Below are 20,390 nucleotides of genomic sequence, written 5' to 3'. Positions count from 1 at the left end.
GACCAAGTCGGTGGATACATTCCATCCCAACCTAAAGATCCTGTAGAATTTGTTGGAGATAAATATATCCCATCTCCTTGCACTTTTGGCCCTGAACCTTGCAATTATGTTGATACTTTTATTCCATCTCAACCTAAAGTACCTGTAGAATTTGTTGGTGATAAATATATTCCAACTCCTAGCACTTTTGGCCCTGAACCTTGCAATTATGTTGATACTTTTATTCCATCTCAACCTAAAGTACCTGTAGAATTTGTTGGTGATAAATATATTCCAACTCCTTGCACTTTTGGCCCTGAACCTTGCAATTATGTTGATACTTTTATTCCATCTCAACCTAAAGTACCTTTAGTTACACCAACTCCATGTGGTTTTGGCCCAGCACCATGCGATTACTTCGACGGTTACATTCCCAACCAACCCAAAGCACCAATTGGTTATGCTGAAGACCAATTCATTTCAGCTCCTTGTAGCTTTGGACCAATACCTTGTGACCAAGTCGGTGGATACATTCCATCCCAACCTAAAGGTCCTGTAGAATTTGTTGGAGATAAATATATCCCAACTCCTTGCACTTTTGGCCCTGAACCTTGCAATTATGTTGATACTTTTATTCCTTCTCAACCTAAAGTACCTTTAGTTACACCAACTCCATGTGGTTTTGGCCCAGCACCATGCGATTACTTTGACGGTTACATTCCTAGCCAACCTAAAGGACCAATTGGTTATGCTGAAGACAAATATATTCCAACTCCTTCCACCTTTGGCCCTGAACCTTGCAATTATGTTGATACTTTTATTCCATCTCAGCCTAGAGTACCTTTAGTTACCCCAACTCCATGTGGTTTTGGCCCAGAACCATGCGATTACTTTGACGGTTACATTCCCAACCAACCAAAAGCACCAATTGGTTATGCTGAAGACCAATTCATTCCAGTTCCAAGCAGCTTTGGACCAATACCTTGTGACCAAGTCGGTGGATACATTCCATCCCAACCTAAAGGTCCTGTAGAATTTGTTGGAGATAAATATATCCCATCTCCTTGCACTTTTGGCCCTGAACCTTGCAATTATGTTGATACTTTTATTCCTTCTCAACCTAAAGTACCTTTAGTTACCCCAACTCCATGTGGTTTTGGCCCAGCACCATGCGATTACTTTGACGGTTACATTCCTAGCCAACCTAAAGGACCAATTGGTTATGCTGAAGACAAATATATTCCAACTCCTTCCACCTTTGGCCCTGAACCTTGCAATTATGTTGATACTTTTATTCCATCTCAGCCTAGAGTACCTTTAGTTACCCCAACTCCATGTGGTTTTGGCCCAGAACCATGCGATTACTTTGACGGTTACATTCCCAACCAACCAAAAGCACCAATTGGTTATGCTGAAGACCAATTCATTCCAGTTCCAAGCAGCTTTGGACCAATACCTTGTGACCAAGTCGGTGGATACATTCCATCCCAACCTAAAGGTCCTGTAGAATTTGTTGGAGATAAATATATCCCATCTCCTTGCACTTTTGGCCCTGAACCTTGCAATTATGTTGATACTTTTATTCCATCTCAACCTAAAGTACCTGTAGAATTTGTTGGTGATAAATATATTCCAACTCCTAGCACTTTTGGCCCTGAACCTTGCAATTATGTTGATACTTTTATTCCATCTCAACCTAAAGTACCTTTAGTTACCCCAACTCCATGTGGTTTTGGCCCAGCACCATGCGATTACTTTGACGGTTACATTCCTAGCCAACCTAAAGGACCAATTGGTTATGCTGAAGACAAATATATTCCAACTCCTTCCACCTTTGGCCCTGAACCTTGCAATTATGTTGATACTTTTATTCCATCTCAGCCTAGAGTACCTTTAGTTACCCCAACTCCATGTGGTTTTGGCCCAGAACCATGCGATTACTTTGACGGTTACATTCCCAACCAACCAAAAGCACCAATTGGTTATGCTGAAGACCAATTCATTCCAGTTCCAAGCAGCTTTGGACCAATACCTTGTGACCAAGTCGGTGGATACATTCCATCCCAACCTAAAGGTCCTGTAGAATTTGTTGGAGATAAATATATCCCATCTCCTTGCACTTTTGGCCCTGAACCTTGCAATTATGTTGATACTTTTATTCCATCTCAACCTAAAGTACCTGTAGAATTTGTTGGTGATAAATATATTCCAACTCCTAGCACTTTTGGCCCTGAACCTTGCAATTATGTTGATACTTTTATTCCATCTCAACCTAAAGTACCTGTAGAATTTGTTGGTGATAAATATATTCCAACTCCTTGCACTTTTGGCCCTGAACCTTGCAATTATGTTGATACTTTTATTCCATCTCAACCTAAAGTACCTTTAGTTACACCAACTCCATGTGGTTTTGGCCCAGCACCATGCGATTACTTCGACGGTTACATTCCCAACCAACCCAAAGCACCAATTGGTTATGCTGAAGACCAATTCATTTCAGCTCCTTGTAGCTTTGGACCAATACCTTGTGACCAAGTCGGTGGATACATTCCATCCCAACCTAAAGGTCCTGTAGAATTTGTTGGAGATAAATATATCCCAACTCCTTGCACTTTTGGCCCTGAACCTTGCAATTATGTTGATACTTTTATTCCATCTCAACCTAAAGTACCTTTAGTTACCCCAACTCCATGTGGTTTTGGCCCAGTACCATGCGATTACTTTGACGGCTACATTCCTAGCCAACCTAAAGGACCAATTGGTTATGCTGAAGACAAATATATTCCAACTCCTTCCACCTTTGGCCCTGAACCTTGCAATTATGTTGATACTTTTATTCCATCTCAGCCTAGAGTACCTTTAGTTACCCCAACTCCATGTGGTTTTGGCCTAGAACCATGCGATTACTTTGACGGTTACATTCCCAACCAACCAAAAGCACCAATTGGTTATGCTGAAGACCAATTCATTCCAGCTCCTTGTAGCTTTGGACCAATACCTTGTGACCAAGTCGGTGGATACATTCCATCCCAACCTAAAGGTCCTGTAGAATTTGTTGGAGATAAATATATCCCATCTCCTTGCACTTTTGGCCCTGAACCTTGCAATTATGTTGATACTTTTATTCCTTCTCAACCTAAAGTACCTTTAGTTACCCCAACTCCATGTGGTTTTGGCCCAGCACCATGCGATTACTTTGACGGTTACATTCCTAGCCAACCTAAAGGACCAATTGGTTATGCTGAAGACAAATATATTCCAACTCCTTCCACCTTTGGCCCTGAACCTTGCAATTATGTTGATACTTTTATTCCATCTCAGCCTAGAGTACCTTTAGTTACCCCAACTCCATGTGGTTTTGGCCCAGAACCATGCGATTACTTTGACGGTTACATTCCCAACCAACCAAAAGCACCAATTGGTTATGCTGAAGACCAATTCATTCCAGTTCCAAGCAGCTTTGGACCAATACCTTGTGACCAAGTCGGTGGATACATTCCATCCCAACCTAAAGGTCCTGTAGAATTTGTTGGAGATAAATATATCCCATCTCCTTGCACTTTTGGCCCTGAACCTTGCAATTATGTTGATACTTTTATTCCATCTCAACCTAAAGTACCTGTAGAATTTGTTGGTGATAAATATATTCCAACTCCTAGCACTTTTGGCCCTGAACCTTGCAATTATGTTGATACTTTTATTCCATCTCAACCTAAAGTACCTTTAGTTACCCCAACTCCATGTGGTTTTGGCCCAGCACCATGCGATTACTTTGACGGTTACATTCCTAGCCAACCTAAAGGACCAATTGGTTATGCTGAAGACAAATATATTCCAACTCCTTCCACCTTTGGCCCTGAACCTTGCAATTATGTTGATACTTTTATTCCATCTCAGCCTAGAGTACCTTTAGTTACCCCAACTCCATGTGGTTTTGGCCCAGAACCATGCGATTACTTTGACGGTTACATTCCCAACCAACCAAAAGCACCAATTGGTTATGCTGAAGACCAATTCATTCCAGTTCCAAGCAGCTTTGGACCAATACCTTGTGACCAAGTCGGTGGATACATTCCATCCCAACCTAAAGGTCCTGTAGAATTTGTTGGAGATAAATATATCCCATCTCCTTGCACTTTTGGCCCTGAACCTTGCAATTATGTTGATACTTTTATTCCATCTCAACCTAAAGTACCTGTAGAATTTGTTGGTGATAAATATATTCCAACTCCTAGCACTTTTGGCCCTGAACCTTGCAATTATGTTGATACTTTTATTCCATCTCAACCTAAAGTACCTGTAGAATTTGTTGGTGATAAATATATTCCAACTCCTTGCACTTTTGGCCCTGAACCTTGCAATTATGTTGATACTTTTATTCCATCTCAACCTAAAGTACCTTTAGTTACACCAACTCCATGTGGTTTTGGCCCAGCACCATGCGATTACTTCGACGGTTACATTCCCAACCAACCCAAAGCACCAATTGGTTATGCTGAAGACCAATTCATTTCAGCTCCTTGTAGCTTTGGACCAATACCTTGTGACCAAGTCGGTGGATACATTCCATCCCAACCTAAAGGTCCTGTAGAATTTGTTGGAGATAAATATATCCCAACTCCTTGCACTTTTGGCCCTGAACCTTGCAATTATGTTGATACTTTTATTCCATCTCAACCTAAAGTACCTTTAGTTACCCCAACTCCATGTGGTTTTGGCCCAGTACCATGCGATTACTTTGACGGCTACATTCCTAGCCAACCTAAAGGACCAATTGGTTATGCTGAAGACAAATATATTCCAACTCCTTCCACCTTTGGCCCTGAACCTTGCAATTATGTTGATACTTTTATTCCATCTCAGCCTAGAGTACCTTTAGTTACCCCAACTCCATGTGGTTTTGGCCTAGAACCATGCGATTACTTTGACGGTTACATTCCCAACCAACCAAAAGCACCAATTGGTTATGCTGAAGACCAATTCATTCCAGCTCCTTGTAGCTTTGGACCAATACCTTGTGACCAAGTCGGTGGATACATTCCATCCCAACCTAAAGGTCCTGTAGAATTTGTTGGAGATAAATATATCCCATCTCCTTGCACTTTTGGCCCTGAACCTTGCAATTATGTTGATACTTTTATTCCATCTCAACCTAAAGTACCTGTAGAATTTGTTGGTGATAAATATATTCCAACTCCTAGCACTTTTGGCCCTGAACCTTGCAATTATGTGGATACTTTTATTCCATCTCAACCTAAAGTACCTTTAGTTACACCAACTCCATGTGGTTTTGGCCCAGCACCATGCGATTACTTTGACGGTTACATACCTAGCCAACCTAAAGGACCAATTGGTTATGCTGAAGACCAATTCATTCCAGTTCCAAGCAGCTTTGGACCAATACCTTGTGACCAAGTCGGTGGATACATTCCATCCCAACCTAAAGGTCCTGTAGAATTTGTTGGAGATAAATATATCCCATCTCCTTGCACTTTTGGCCCTGAACCTTGCAATTATGTTGATACTTTTATTCCATCTCAACCTAAAGTACCTTTAGAATTTGTTGGTGATAAATATATTCCAACTCCTAGCACTTTTGGCCCTGAACCTTGCAATTATGTGGATACTTTTATTCCATCTCAACCTAAAGTACCTTTAGTTACCCCAACTCCATGTGGTTTTGGCCCAGCACCATGCGATTACTTTGACGGTTACATTCCTAGCCAACCTAATGGACCAATTGGTTATGCTGAAGACAAATATATTCCAACTCCTTCCACCTTTGGCCCTGAACCTTGCAATTATGTTGATACTTTTATTCCATCTCAACCTAAAGTACCTGTAGAATTTATTGGTGATAAATATATTCCAACTCCTAGCACTTTTGGCCCTGAACCTTGCAATTATGTGGATACTTTTATTCCATCTCAACCTAAAGTACCTTTAGTTACACCAACTCCATGTGGTTTTGGCCCAGCACCATGCGATTACTTTGCTGGTTACATTCCCAACCAACCAAAAGCACCAATTGGTTATGCTGAAGACCAATTCATTCCAGCTCCTTGTAGCTTTGGACCAATACCTTGTGACCAAGTCGGTGGATACATTCCATCCCAACCTAAAGGTCCTGTAGAATTTGTTGGAGATAAATATATCCCATCTCCTTGCACTTTTGGCCCTGAACCTTGCAATTATGTGGATACTTTTATTCCATCTCAACCTAAAGTACCTTTAGTTACACCAACTCCATGTGGTTTTGGCCCAGCACCATGCGATTACTTTGACGGTTACATTCCTAGCCAACCTAAAGGACCAATTGGTTATGCTGATAACAAATATATTCCAACTCCTTCCACCTTTGGCTCTGAACCTTGCAATTATGTTGATACTTTTGTTCCATCCCAACCTAAAGTACCTGTAGATTTTGTTGGTGATAAATATATTCCATCTCCTTGCACTTTTGGTCCTGAACCTTGCAATTATGTTGATACTTTTATTCCATCTCAACCTAAAGTACCTTTAGTTACACCAACTCCATGTGGTTTTGGCCCAGCACCATGCGATTACTTTGACGGTTACATTCCCAACCAACCCAAAGCACCAATTGGTTATGCTGAAGACCAATTCATTCCAGTTCCAAGCAGCTTTGGACCAATACCTTGTGACCAAGTCGGTGGATACATTCCATCCCAACCTAAAGGTCCTGTAGAATTTGTTGGAGATAAATATATCCCATCTCCTTGCACTTTTGGCCCTGAACCTTGCAATTATGTTGATACTTTTGTTCCATCTCAACCTAAAGTACCTGTAGAATTTGTTGGTGATAAATATATCTCATCTCCTTGCACTTTTGGCCCTGAACCTTGCAATTATGTGGATACTTTTATTCCATCTCAACCTAAAGTACCTTTAGTTACACCAACTCCATGTGGTTTTGGCCCAGCACCATGCGATTACTTTGACGGTTACATTCCGAACCAATTCAAAGCACCAATTGGTTATGCTGAAGACCAATTCATTCCAGCTCCTTGTAATTTTGGACCAATACCCTGTGACCATATCGAAGAATACAATCCTTTATCATATGACCATGGAATTTCGCCATTAGATTATGTTAATAACTTAATCTCTCATGATCCTAAACCAATTATAGAAGTTATTGAAGAAATTTTTACGCCCTTTAATACAGATAATTTTAATAAACCAATAGATTTTATTAATCCTAACGTTCCCCAAGCCCTGAAACCTGTTGAAGAAATTGTTGAAAAGATTTATATTTCACCAACTCCTTCCACCTTTGGCCCTGAACCTTGCAATTATGTTGATACTTTTATTCCATCTCAGCCTAGAGTACCTTTAGTTACCCCAACTCCATGTGGTTTTGGCCCAGAACCATGCGATTACTTTGACGGTTACATTCCCAACCAACCCAAAGCACCAATTGGTTATGCTGAAGACCAATTCATTCCAGTTCCAAGCAGCTTTGGACCAATACCTTGTGACCAAGTCGGTGGATACATTCCATCTCAACCTAAAGGTCCTGTAGAATTTGTTGGAGATAAATATATCCCATCTCCTTGCACTTTTGGCCCTGAACCTTGCAATTATGTTGATACTTTTGTTCCATCTCAACCTAAAGTACCTGTAGAATTTGTTGGTGATAAATATATTCCAACTCCTAGCACTTTTGGCCCTGAACCTTGCAATTATGTGGATACTTTTATTCCATCTCAACCTAAAGTACCTTTAGTTACACCAACTCCATGTGGTTTTGGCCCAGCACCATGCGATTACTTTGACGGTTACATTCCTAGCCAACCTAATGGACCAATTGGTTATGCTGAAGACAAATATATTCCAACTCCTTCCACCTTTGGCCCTGAACCTTGCAATTATGTTGATACTTTTATTCCATCTCAACCTAAAGTACCTGTAGAATTTGTTGGTGATAAATATATTCCAACTCCTAGCACTTTTGGCCCTGATCCTTGCAATTATGTGGATACTTATATTCCATCTCAACCTAAAGTACCTTTAGTTACACCAACTCCATGTGGTTTTGGCCCAGCACCATGCGATTACTTTGACGGTTACATTCCCAACCAACCAAAAGCACCAATTGGTTATGCTGAAGACCAATTCATTCCAGTTCCAAGCAGCTTTGGACCAATACCTTGTGACCAAGTCGGTGGATACATTCCATCCCAACCTAAAGGTCCTGTAGAATTTGTTGGAGATAAATATATCCCAACTCCTTGCACTTTTGGCCCTGAACCTTGCAATTATGTTGATACTTTTATTCCATCTCAACCTAAAGTACCTTTAGTTACCCCAACTCCATGTGGTTTTGGCCCAGCACCATGCGATTACTTTGACGGTTACATTCCTAGCCAACCTAAAGGACCAATTGGTTATGCTGAAGACAAATATATTCCAACTCCTTCCACCTTTGGCCCTGAACCTTGCAATTATGTTGATACTTTTATTCCATCTCAGCCTAGAGTACCTTTAGTTACCCCAACTCCATGTGGTTTTGGCCCAGAACCATGCGATTACTTTGACGGTTACATTCCCAACCAACCCAAAGCACCAATTGGTTATGCTGAAGACCAATTCATTCCAGTTCCAAGCAGCTTTGGACCAATACCTTGTGACCAAGTCGGTGGATACATTCCATCCCAACCTAAAGGTCCTGTAGAATTTGTTGGAGATAAATATATCCCATCTCCTTGCACTTTTGGCCCTGAACCTTGCAATTATGTTGATACTTTTATTCCATCTCAACCTAAAGTACCTGTAGAATTTGTTGGTGATAAATATATTCCAACTCCTAGCACTTTTGGCCCTGAACCTTGCAATTATGTGGATACTTTTATTCCATCTCAACCTAAAGTACCTTTAGTTACACCAACTCCATGTGGTTTTGGCCCAGCACCATGCGATTACTTTGACGGTTACATTCCTAGCCAACCTAATGGACCAATTGGTTATGCTGAAGACAAATATATTCCAACTCCTTCCACCTTTGGCCCTGAACCTTGCAATTATGTTGATACTTTTATTCCATCTCAACCTAAAGTACCTGTAGAATTTGTTGGTGATAAATATATCCCAACTCCTAGCACTTTTGGCCCTGAACCTTGCAATTATGTGGATACTTATATTCCATCTCAACCTAAAGTACCTTTAGTTACACCAACTCCATGTGGTTTTGGCCCAGCACCATGCGATTACTTTGACGGTTACATTCCTAGCCAACCTAAAGGACCAATTGGTTATGCTGAAGACAAATATATTCCAACTCCTTCCACCTTTGGCCCTGAACCTTGCAATTATGTTGATACTTTTATTCCATCTCAACCTAAAGTACCTGTAGAATTTGTTGGTGATAAATATATTCCAACTCCTAGCACTTTTGGCCCTGAACCTTGCAATTATGTGGATACTTATATTCCATCTCAACCTAAAGTACCTTTAGTTACACCAACTCCATGTGGTTTTGGCCCAGCACCATGCGATTACTTTGACGGTTACATTCCTAGCCAACCTAAAGGACCAATTGGTTATGCTGAAGACAAATATATTCCAACTCCTTCCACCTTTGGCCCTGAACCTTGCAATTATGTGGATACTTTTATTCCATCTCAACCTAAAGTACCTTTAGTTACACCAACTCCATGTGGTTTTGGCCCAGCACCATGCGATTACTTCGACGGTTACATTCCCAACCAACCCAAAGCACCAATTGGTTATGCTGAAGACCAATTCATTCCAGCTCCTTGTAGTTTTGGACCAATACCTTGTGACCAAGTCGGTGGATACATTCCATCCCAACCTAAAGGTCCTGTAGAATTTGTTGGAGATAAATATATCCCAACTCCTTGCACTTTTGGCCCTGAACCTTGCAATTATGTTGATACTTTTATTCCATCTCAACCTAAACTACCTTTAGTTACCCCAACTCCATGTGGTTTTGGCCCAGAACCATGCGATTACTTTGACGGTTACATTCCCAACCAACCTAAAGCACCAATTGGTTATGCTGAAGACCAATTCATTCCAGTTCCAAGCAGCTTTGGACCAATACCTTGTGACCAAGTCGGTGGATACATTCCATCCCAACCTAAAGGTCCTGTAGAATTTGTTGGAGATAAATATATCCCAACTCCTTGCACTTTTGGCCCTGAACCTTGCAATTATGTTGATACTTTTATTCCATCTCAACCTAAAGTACCTTTAGTTACCCCAACTCCATGTGGTTTTGGCCCAGCACCATGCGATTACTTTGACGGTTACATTCCTAGCCAACCTAAAGGACCAATTGGTTATGCTGAAGACAAATATATTCCAACTCCTTCCACCTTTGGCCCTGAACCTTGCAATTATGTTGATACTTTTATTCCATCTCAGCCTAGAGTACCTTTAGTTACCCCAACTCCATGTGGTTTTGGCCCAGAACCATGCGATTACTTTGACGGTTACATTCCCAACCAACCCAAAGCACCAATTGGTTATGCTGAAGACCAATTCATTCCAGTTCCAAGCAGCTTTGGACCAATACCTTGTGACCAAGTCGGTGGATACATTCCATCCCAACCTAAAGGTCCTGTAGAATTTGTTGGAGATAAATATATCCCATCTCCTTGCACTTTTGGCCCTGAACCTTGCAATTATGTTGATACTTTTATTCCATCTCAACCTAAAGTACCTGTAGAATTTGTTGGTGATAAATATATTCCAACTCCTAGCACTTTTGGCCCTGAACCTTGCAATTATGTGGATACTTTTATTCCATCTCAACCTAAAGTACCTTTAGTTACACCAACTCCATGTGGTTTTGGCCCAGCACCATGCGATTACTTTGACGGTTATATTCCTAGCCAACCTAATGGACCAATTGGTTATGCTGAAGACAAATATATTCCAACTCCTTCCACCTTTGGCCCTGAACCTTGCAATTATGTTGATACTTTTATTCCATCTCAACCTAAAGTACCTGTAGAATTTGTTGGTGATAAATATATCCCAACTCCTAGCACTTTTGGCCCTGAACCTTGCAATTATGTGGATACTTATATTCCATCTCAACCTAAAGTACCTTTAGTTACACCAACTCCATGTGGTTTTGGCCCAGCACCATGCGATTACTTTGACGGTTACATTCCTAGCCAACCTAAAGGACCAATTGGTTATGCTGAAGACAAATATATTCCAACTCCTTCCACCTTTGGCCCTGAACCTTGCAATTATGTTGATACTTTTATTCCATCTCAACCTAAAGTACCTGTAGAATTTGTTGGTGATAAATATATTCCAACTCCTAGCACTTTTGGCCCTGAACCTTGCAATTATGTGGATACTTATATTCCATCTCAACCTAAAGTACCTTTAGTTACACCAACTCCATGTGGTTTTGGCCCAGCACCATGCGATTACTTTGACGGTTACATTCCTAGCCAACCTAAAGGACCAATTGGTTATGCTGAAGACAAATATATTCCAACTCCTTCCACCTTTGGCCCTGAACCTTGCAATTATGTGGATACTTTTATTCCATCTCAACCTAAAGTACCTTTAGTTACACCAACTCCATGTGGTTTTGGCCCAGCACCATGCGATTACTTCGACGGTTACATTCCCAACCAACCCAAAGCACCAATTGGTTATGCTGAAGACCAATTCATTCCAGCTCCTTGTAGTTTTGGACCAATACCTTGTGACCAAGTCGGTGGATACATTCCATCCCAACCTAAAGGTCCTGTAGAATTTGTTGGAGATAAATATATCCCAACTCCTTGCACTTTTGGCCCTGAACCTTGCAATTATGTTGATACTTTTATTCCATCTCAACCTAAACTACCTTTAGTTACCCCAACTCCATGTGGTTTTGGCCCAGAACCATGCGATTACTTTGACGGTTACATTCCCAACCAACCTAAAGCACCAATTGGTTATGCTGAAGACCAATTCATTCCAGTTCCAAGCAGCTTTGGACCAATACCTTGTGACCAAGTCGGTGGATACATTCCATCCCAACCTAAAGGTCCTGTAGAATTTGTTGGAGATAAATATATCCCATCTCCTTGCACTTTTGGCCCTGAACCTTGCAATTATGTTGATACTTTTATTCCATCTCAACCTAAAGTACCTGTAGAATTTGTTGGTGATAAATATATTCCAACTCCTAGCATTTTTGGCCCTGAACCTTGCAATTATGTGGATACTTTTATTCCATCTCAACCTAAAGTACCTTTAGTTACACCAACTCCATGTGGTTTTGGCCCAGCACCATGCGATTACTTTGACGGTTACATTCCTAGCCAACCTAATGGACCAATTGGTTATGCTGAAGACAAATATATTCCAACTCCTTCCACCTTTGGCCCTGAACCTTGCAATTATGTTGATACTTTTATTCCATCTCAACCTAAAGTACCTGTAGAATTTGTTGGTGATAAATATATTCCAACTCCTAGCACTTTTGGCCCTGAACCTTGCAATTATGTGGATACTTATATTCCATCTCAACCTAAAGTACCTTTAGTTACACCAACTCCATGTGGTTTTGGCCCAGCACCATGCGATTACTTTGACGGTTACATTCCTAGCCAACCTAAAGGACCAATTGGTTATGCTGAAGACAAATATATTCCAACTCCTTCCACCTTTGGCCCTGAACCTTGCAATTATGTGGATACTTTTATTCCATCTCAACCTAAAGTACCTTTAGTTACACCAACTCCATGTGGTTTTGGCCCAGCACCATGCGATTACTTCGACGGTTACATTCCCAACCAACCCAAAGCACCAATTGGTTATGCTGAAGACCAATTCATTCCAGCTCCTTGTAGTTTTGGACCAATACCTTGTGACCAAGTCGGTGGATACATTCCATCCCAACCTAAAGGTCCTGTAGAATTTGTTGGAGATAAATATATCCCAACTCCTTGCACTTTTGGCCCTGAACCTTGCAATTATGTTGATACTTTTATTCCATCTCAACCTAAAGTACCTTTAGTTACCCCAACTCCATGTGGTTTTGGCCCAGCACCATGCGATTACTTTGACGGTTACATTCCTAGCCAACCTAAAGGACCAATTGGTTATGCTGAAGACAAATATATTCCAACTCCTTCCACCTTTGGCCCTGAACCTTGCAATTATGTTGATACTTTTATTCCATCTCAGCCTAGAGTACCTTTAGTTACCCCAACTCCATGTGGTTTTGGCCCAGAACCATGCGATTACTTTGACGGTTACATTCCCAACCAACCCAAAGCACCAATTGGTTATGCTGAAGACCAATTCATTCCAGTTCCAAGCAGCTTTGGACCAATACCTTGTGACCAAGTCGGTGGATACATTCCATCCCAACCTAAAGGTCCTGTAGAATTTGTTGGAGATAAATATATCCCATCTCCTTGCACTTTTGGCCCTGAACCTTGCAATTATGTTGATACTTTTATTCCATCTCAACCTAAAGTACCTGTAGAATTTGTTGGTGATAAATATATTCCAACTCCTAGCACTTTTGGCCCTGAACCTTGCAATTATGTGGATACTTTTATTCCATCTCAACCTAAAGTACCTTTAGTTACACCAACTCCATGTGGTTTTGGCCCAGCACCATGCGATTACTTTGACGGTTACATTCCTAGCCAACCTAATGGACCAATTGGTTATGCTGAAGACAAATATATTCCAACTCCTTCCACCTTTGGCCCTGAACCTTGCAATTATGTTGATACTTTTATTCCATCTCAACCTAAAGTACCTGTAGAATTTGTTGGTGATAAATATATCCCAACTCCTAGCACTTTTGGCCCTGAACCTTGCAATTATGTGGATACTTATATTCCATCTCAACCTAAAGTACCTTTAGTTACACCAACTCCATGTGGTTTTGGCCCAGCACCATGCGATTACTTTGACGGTTACATTCCTAGCCAACCTAAAGGACCAATTGGTTATGCTGAAGACAAATATATTCCAACTCCTTCCACCTTTGGCCCTGAACCTTGCAATTATGTTGATACTTTTATTCCATCTCAACCTAAAGTACCTGTAGAATTTGTTGGTGATAAATATATTCCAACTCCTAGCACTTTTGGCCCTGAACCTTGCAATTATGTGGATACTTATATTCCATCTCAACCTAAAGTACCTTTAGTTACACCAACTCCATGTGGTTTTGGCCCAGCACCATGCGATTACTTTGACGGTTACATTCCTAGCCAACCTAAAGGACCAATTGGTTATGCTGAAGACAAATATATTCCAACTCCTTCCACCTTTGGCCCTGAACCTTGCAATTATGTGGATACTTTTATTCCATCTCAACCTAAAGTACCTTTAGTTACACCAACTCCATGTGGTTTTGGCCCAGCACCATGCGATTACTTCGACGGTTACATTCCCAACCAACCCAAAGCACCAATTGGTTATGCTGAAGACCAATTCATTCCAGCTCCTTGTAGTTTTGGACCAATACCTTGTGACCAAGTCGGTGGATACATTCCATCCCAACCTAAAGGTCCTGTAGAATTTGTTGGAGATAAATATATCCCAACTCCTTGCACTTTTGGCCCTGAACCTTGCAATTATGTTGATACTTTTATTCCATCTCAACCTAAACTACCTTTAGTTACCCCAACTCCATGTGGTTTTGGCCCAGAACCATGCGATTACTTTGACGGTTACATTCCCAACCAACCTAAAGCACCAATTGGTTATGCTGAAGACCAATTCATTCCAGTTCCAAGCAGCTTTGGACCAATACCTTGTGACCAAGTCGGTGGATACATTCCATCCCAACCTAAAGGTCCTGTAGAATTTGTTGGAGATAAATATATCCCAACTCCTTGCACTTTTGGCCCTGAACCTTGCAATTATGTTGATACTTTTATTCCATCTCAACCTAAAGTACCTTTAGTTACCCCAACTCCATGTGGTTTTGGCCCAGCACCATGCGATTACTTTGACGGTTACATTCCTAGCCAACCTAAAGGACCAATTGGTTATGCTGAAGACAAATATATTCCAACTCCTTCCACCTTTGGCCCTGAACCTTGCAATTATGTTGATACTTTTATTCCATCTCAGCCTAGAGTACCTTTAGTTACCCCAACTCCATGTGGTTTTGGCCCAGAACCATGCGATTACTTTGACGGTTACATTCCCAACCAACCCAAAGCACCAATTGGTTATGCTGAAGACCAATTCATTCCAGTTCCAAGCAGCTTTGGACCAATACCTTGTGACCAAGTCGGTGGATACATTCCATCCCAACCTAAAGGTCCTGTAGAATTTGTTGGAGATAAATATATCCCATCTCCTTGCACTTTTGGCCCTGAACCTTGCAATTATGTTGATACTTTTATTCCATCTCAACCTAAAGTACCTGTAGAATTTGTTGGTGATAAATATATTCCAACTCCTAGCACTTTTGGCCCTGAACCTTGCAATTATGTGGATACTTTTATTCCATCTCAACCTAAAGTACCTTTAGTTACACCAACTCCATGTGGTTTTGGCCCAGCACCATGCGATTACTTTGACGGTTACATTCCTAGCCAACCTAATGGACCAATTGGTTATGCTGAAGACAAATATATTCCAACTCCTTCCACCTTTGGCCCTGAACCTTGCAATTATGTTGATACTTTTATTCCATCTCAACCTAAAGTACCTGTAGAATTTGTTGGTGATAAATATATCCCAACTCCTAGCACTTTTGGCCCTGAACCTTGCAATTATGTGGATACTTATATTCCATCTCAACCTAAAGTACCTTTAGTTACACCAACTCCATGTGGTTTTGGCCCAGCACCATGCGATTACTTTGACGGTTACATTCCTAGCCAACCTAAAGGACCAATTGGTTATGCTGAAGACAAATATATTCCAACTCCTTCCACCTTTGGCCCTGAACCTTGCAATTATGTTGATACTTTTATTCCATCTCAACCTAAAGTACCTGTAGAATTTGTTGGTGATAAATATATTCCAACTCCTAGCACTTTTGGCCCTGAACCTTGCAATTATGTGGATACTTATATTCCATCTCAACCTAAAGTACCTTTAGTTACACCAACTCCATGTGGTTTTGGCCCAGCACCATGCGATTACTTTGACGGTTACATTCCTAGCCAACCTAAAGGACCAATTGGTTATGCTGAAGACAAATATATTCCAACTCCTTCCACCTTTGGCCCTGAACCTTGCAATTATGTGGATACTTTTATTCCATCTCAACCTAAAGTACCTTTAGTTACACCAACTCCATGTGGTTTTGGCCCAGCACCATGCGATTACTTCGACGGTTACATTCCCAACCAACCCAAAGCACCAATTGGTTATGCTGAAGACCAATTCATTCCAGCTCCTTGTAGTTTTGGACCAATACCTTGTGACCAAGTCGGTGGATACATTCCATCCCAACCTAAAGGTCCTGTAGAATTTGTTGGAGATAAATATATCCCAACTCCTTGCACTTTTGGCCCTGAACCTTGCAATTATGTTGATACTTTTATTCCATCTCAACCTAAACTACCTTTAGTTACCCCAACTCCATGTGGTTTTGGCCCAGAACCATGCGATTACTTTGACGGTTACATTCCCAACCAACCTAAAGCACCAATTGGTTATGCTGAAGACCAATTCATTCCAGTTCCAAGCAGCTTTGGACCAATACCTTGTGACCAAGTCGGTGGATACATTCCATCCCAACCTAAAGGTCCTGTAGAATTTGTTGGAGATAAATATATCCCATCTCCTTGCACTTTTGGCCCTGAACCTTGCAATTATGTTGATACTTTTATTCCATCTCAACCTAAAGTACCTGTAGAATTTGTTGGTGATAAATATATTCCAACTCCTAGCATTTTTGGCCCTGAACCTTGCAATTATGTGGATACTTTTATTCCATCTCAACCTAAAGTACCTTTAGTTACACCAACTCCATGTGGTTTTGGCCCAGCACCATGCGATTACTTTGACGGTTACATTCCTAGCCAACCTAATGGACCAATTGGTTATGCTGAAGACAAATATATTCCAACTCCTTCCACCTTTGGCCCTGAACCTTGCAATTATGTTGATACTTTTATTCCATCTCAACCTAAAGTACCTGTAGAATTTGTTGGTGATAAATATATTCCAACTCCTAGCACTTTTGGCCCTGAACCTTGCAATTATGTGGATACTTATATTCCATCTCAACCTAAAGTACCTTTAGTTACACCAACTCCATGTGGTTTTGGCCCAGCACCATGCGATTACTTTGACGGTTACATTCCTAGCCAACCTAAAGGACCAATTGGTTATGCTGAAGACAAATATATTCCAACTCCTTCCACCTTTGGCCCTGAACCTTGCAATTATGTGGATACTTTTATTCCATCTCAACCTAAAGTACCTTTAGTTACACCAACTCCATGTGGTTTTGGCCCAGCACCATGCGATTACTTCGACGGTTACATTCCCAACCAACCCAAAGCACCAATTGGTTATGCTGAAGACCAATTCATTCCAGCTCCTTGTAGTTTTGGACCAATACCTTGTGACCAAGTCGGTGGATACATTCCATCCCAACCTAAAGGTCCTGTAGAATTTGTTGGAGATAAATATATCCCAACTCCTTGCACGTTTGGCCCTGAACCTTGCAATTATGTTGATACTTTTATTCCATCTCAACCTAAACTACCTTTAGTTACCCCAACTCCATGTGGTTTTGGCCCAGAACCATGCGATTACTTTGACGGTTACATTCCCAACCAACCTAAAGCACCAATTGGTTATGCTGAAGACCAATTCATTCCAGTTCCAAGCAGCTTTGGACCAATACTTTGTGACCAAGTCGGTGGATACATTCCATCCCAACCTAAAGGTCCTGTAGAATTTGTTGGAGATAAATATATCCCATCTCCTTGCACTTTTGGCCCTGAACCTTGCAATTATGTTGATACTTTTATTCCATCTCAACCTAAAGTACCTGTAGAATTTGTTGGTGATAAATATATTCCAACTCCTAGCACTTTTGGCCCTGAACCTTGCAATTATGTGGATACTTTTATTCCATCTCAACCTAAAGTACCTTTAGTTACACCAACTCCATGTGGTTTTGGCCCAGCACCATGCGATTACTTCGACGGTTACATTCCCAACCAACCCAAAGCACCAATTGGTTATGCTGAAGACCAATTCATTCCAGCTCCTTGTAGTTTTGGACCAATACCTTGTGACCAAGTCGGTGGATACATTCCATCCCAACCTAAAGGTCCTGTAGAATTTGTTGGAGATAAATATATCCCAACTCCTTGTACTTTTGGCCCTGAACCTTGCAATTATGTTGATACTTTTATTCCATCTCAACCTAAACTACCTTTAGTTACCCCAACTCCATGTGGTTTTGGCCCAGAACCATGCGATTACTTTGACGGTTACATTCCCAACCAACCTAAAGCACCAATTGGTTATGCTGAAGACCAATTCATTCCAGTTCCAAGCAGCTTTGGACCAATACCTTGTGACCAAGTCGGTGGATACATTCCATCCCAACCTAAAGGTCCTGTAGAATTTGTTGGAGATAAATATATCCCATCTCCTTGCACTTTTGGCCCTGAACCTTGCAATTATGTTGATACTTTTATTCCATCTCAACCTAAAGTACCTGTAGAATTTGTTGGTGATAAATATATTCCAACTCCTAGCACTTTTGGCCCTGAACCTTGCAATTATGTGGATACTTTTATTCCATCTCAACCTAAAGTACCTTTAGTTACACCAACTCCATGTGGTTTTGGCCCAGCACCATGCGATTACTTTGACGGTTACATTCCTAGCCAACCTAATGGACCAATTGGTTATGCTGAAGACAAATATATTCCAACTCCTTCCACCTTTGGCCCTGAACCTTGCAATTATATTGATACTTTTATTCCATCTCAACCTAAAGTACCTGTAGAATTTGTTGGTGATAAATATATTCCAACTCCTAGCACTTTTGGCCCTGAACCTTGCAATTATGTGGATACTTATATTCCATCTCAACCTAAAGTACCTTTAGTTACACCAACTCCATGTGGTTTTGGCCCAGCACCATGCGATTACTTTGACGGTTACATTCCTAGCCAACCTAAAGGACCAATTGGTTATGCTGAAGACAAATATATTCCAACTCCTTCCACCTTTGGCCCTGAACCTTGCAATTATGTGGATACTTTTATTCCATCTCAACCTAACGTACCTTTAGTTACACCAACTCCATGTGGTTTTGGCCCAGCACCATGCGATTACTTCGACGGTTACATTCCCAACCAACCCAAAGCACCAATTGGTTATGCTGAAGACCAATTCATTCCAGCTCCTTGTAGTTTTGGACCAATACCTTGTGACCAAGTCGGTGGATACATTCCATCCCAACCTAAAGGTCCTGTAGAATTTGTTGGAGATAAATATATCCCAACTCCTTGCACTTTTGGCCCTGAACCTTGCAATTATGTTGATACTTTTATTCCATCTCAACCTAAACTACCTTTAGTTACCCCAACTCCATGTGGTTTTGGCCCAGAACCATGCGATTACTTTGACGGTTACATTCCCAACCAACCTAAAGCACCAATTGGTTATGCTGAAGACCAATTCATTCCAGTTCCAAGCAGCTTTGGACCAATACCTTGTGACCAAGTCGGTGGATACATTCCATCCCAACCTAAAGGTCCTGTAGAATTTGTTGGAGATAAATATATCCCATCTCCTTGCACTTTTGGCCCTGAACCTTGCAATTATGTTGATACTTTTATTCCATCTCAACCTAAAGTACCTGTAGAATTTGTTGGTGATAAATATATTCCAACTCCTAGCACTTTTGGCCCTGAACCTTGCAATTATATGGATACTTTTATTCCATCTCAACCTAAAGTACCTTTAGTTACACCAACTCCATGTGGTTTTGGCCCAGCTCCATGCGATTACTTTGACGGTTACATTCCCAGCCAACCTAAAGGACCAATTGGTTATGCTGAAGACAAATATATTCCAACTCCTTCCACCTTTGGCTCTGAACCTTGCAATTATGTTGATACTTTTGTTCCATCCCAACCTAAAGTACCTTTAGTTACACCAACTCCATGTGGTTTTGGCCCAGCACCATGCGATTACTTCGACGGTTACATTCCCAACCAACCCAAAGCACCAATTGGTTATGCTGAAGACCAATTCATTCCAGCTCCTTGTAGTTTTGGACCAATACCTTGTGACCAAGTCGGTGGATACATTCCATCCCAACCTAAAGGTCCTGTAGAATTTGTTGGAGATAAATATATCCCAACTCCTTGCACTTTTGGCCCTGAACCTTGCAATTATGTTGATACTTTTATTCCATCTCAACCTAAAGTACCTTTAGTTACCCC

The 20,390-nt window shown here is 41.1% G+C and overlaps 1 protein-coding gene across 1 annotated transcript in view; it reads left to right on the top strand.

Annotated features, from left to right (window-relative positions):
• Positions 1–20,390, top strand: part of LOC145753539 (uncharacterized) — a 56,305-nt gene that overhangs the window by 32,046 nt on the left and 3,869 nt on the right. Inside the window, exon 34 of the mRNA XM_082569945.1 lies at positions 6,968–7,291. Within this exon, the coding sequence (XP_082426071.1) occupies positions 6,968–7,291 (324 nt within the window). The remainder of the gene's footprint in view (positions 1–6,967; positions 7,292–20,390) is intronic.

Source organism: Corella eumyota, chromosome 5, assembly GCF_963082875.1.
Source record: "Corella eumyota chromosome 5, kaCorEumy4.1, whole genome shotgun sequence".
NCBI classification, from domain to species: domain Eukaryota; kingdom Metazoa; phylum Chordata; class Ascidiacea; order Phlebobranchia; family Corellidae; genus Corella; species Corella eumyota.
Note: the sequence above shows the minus strand (reverse complement) of the source record. Positions and strands in the feature narration are given on the sequence as shown.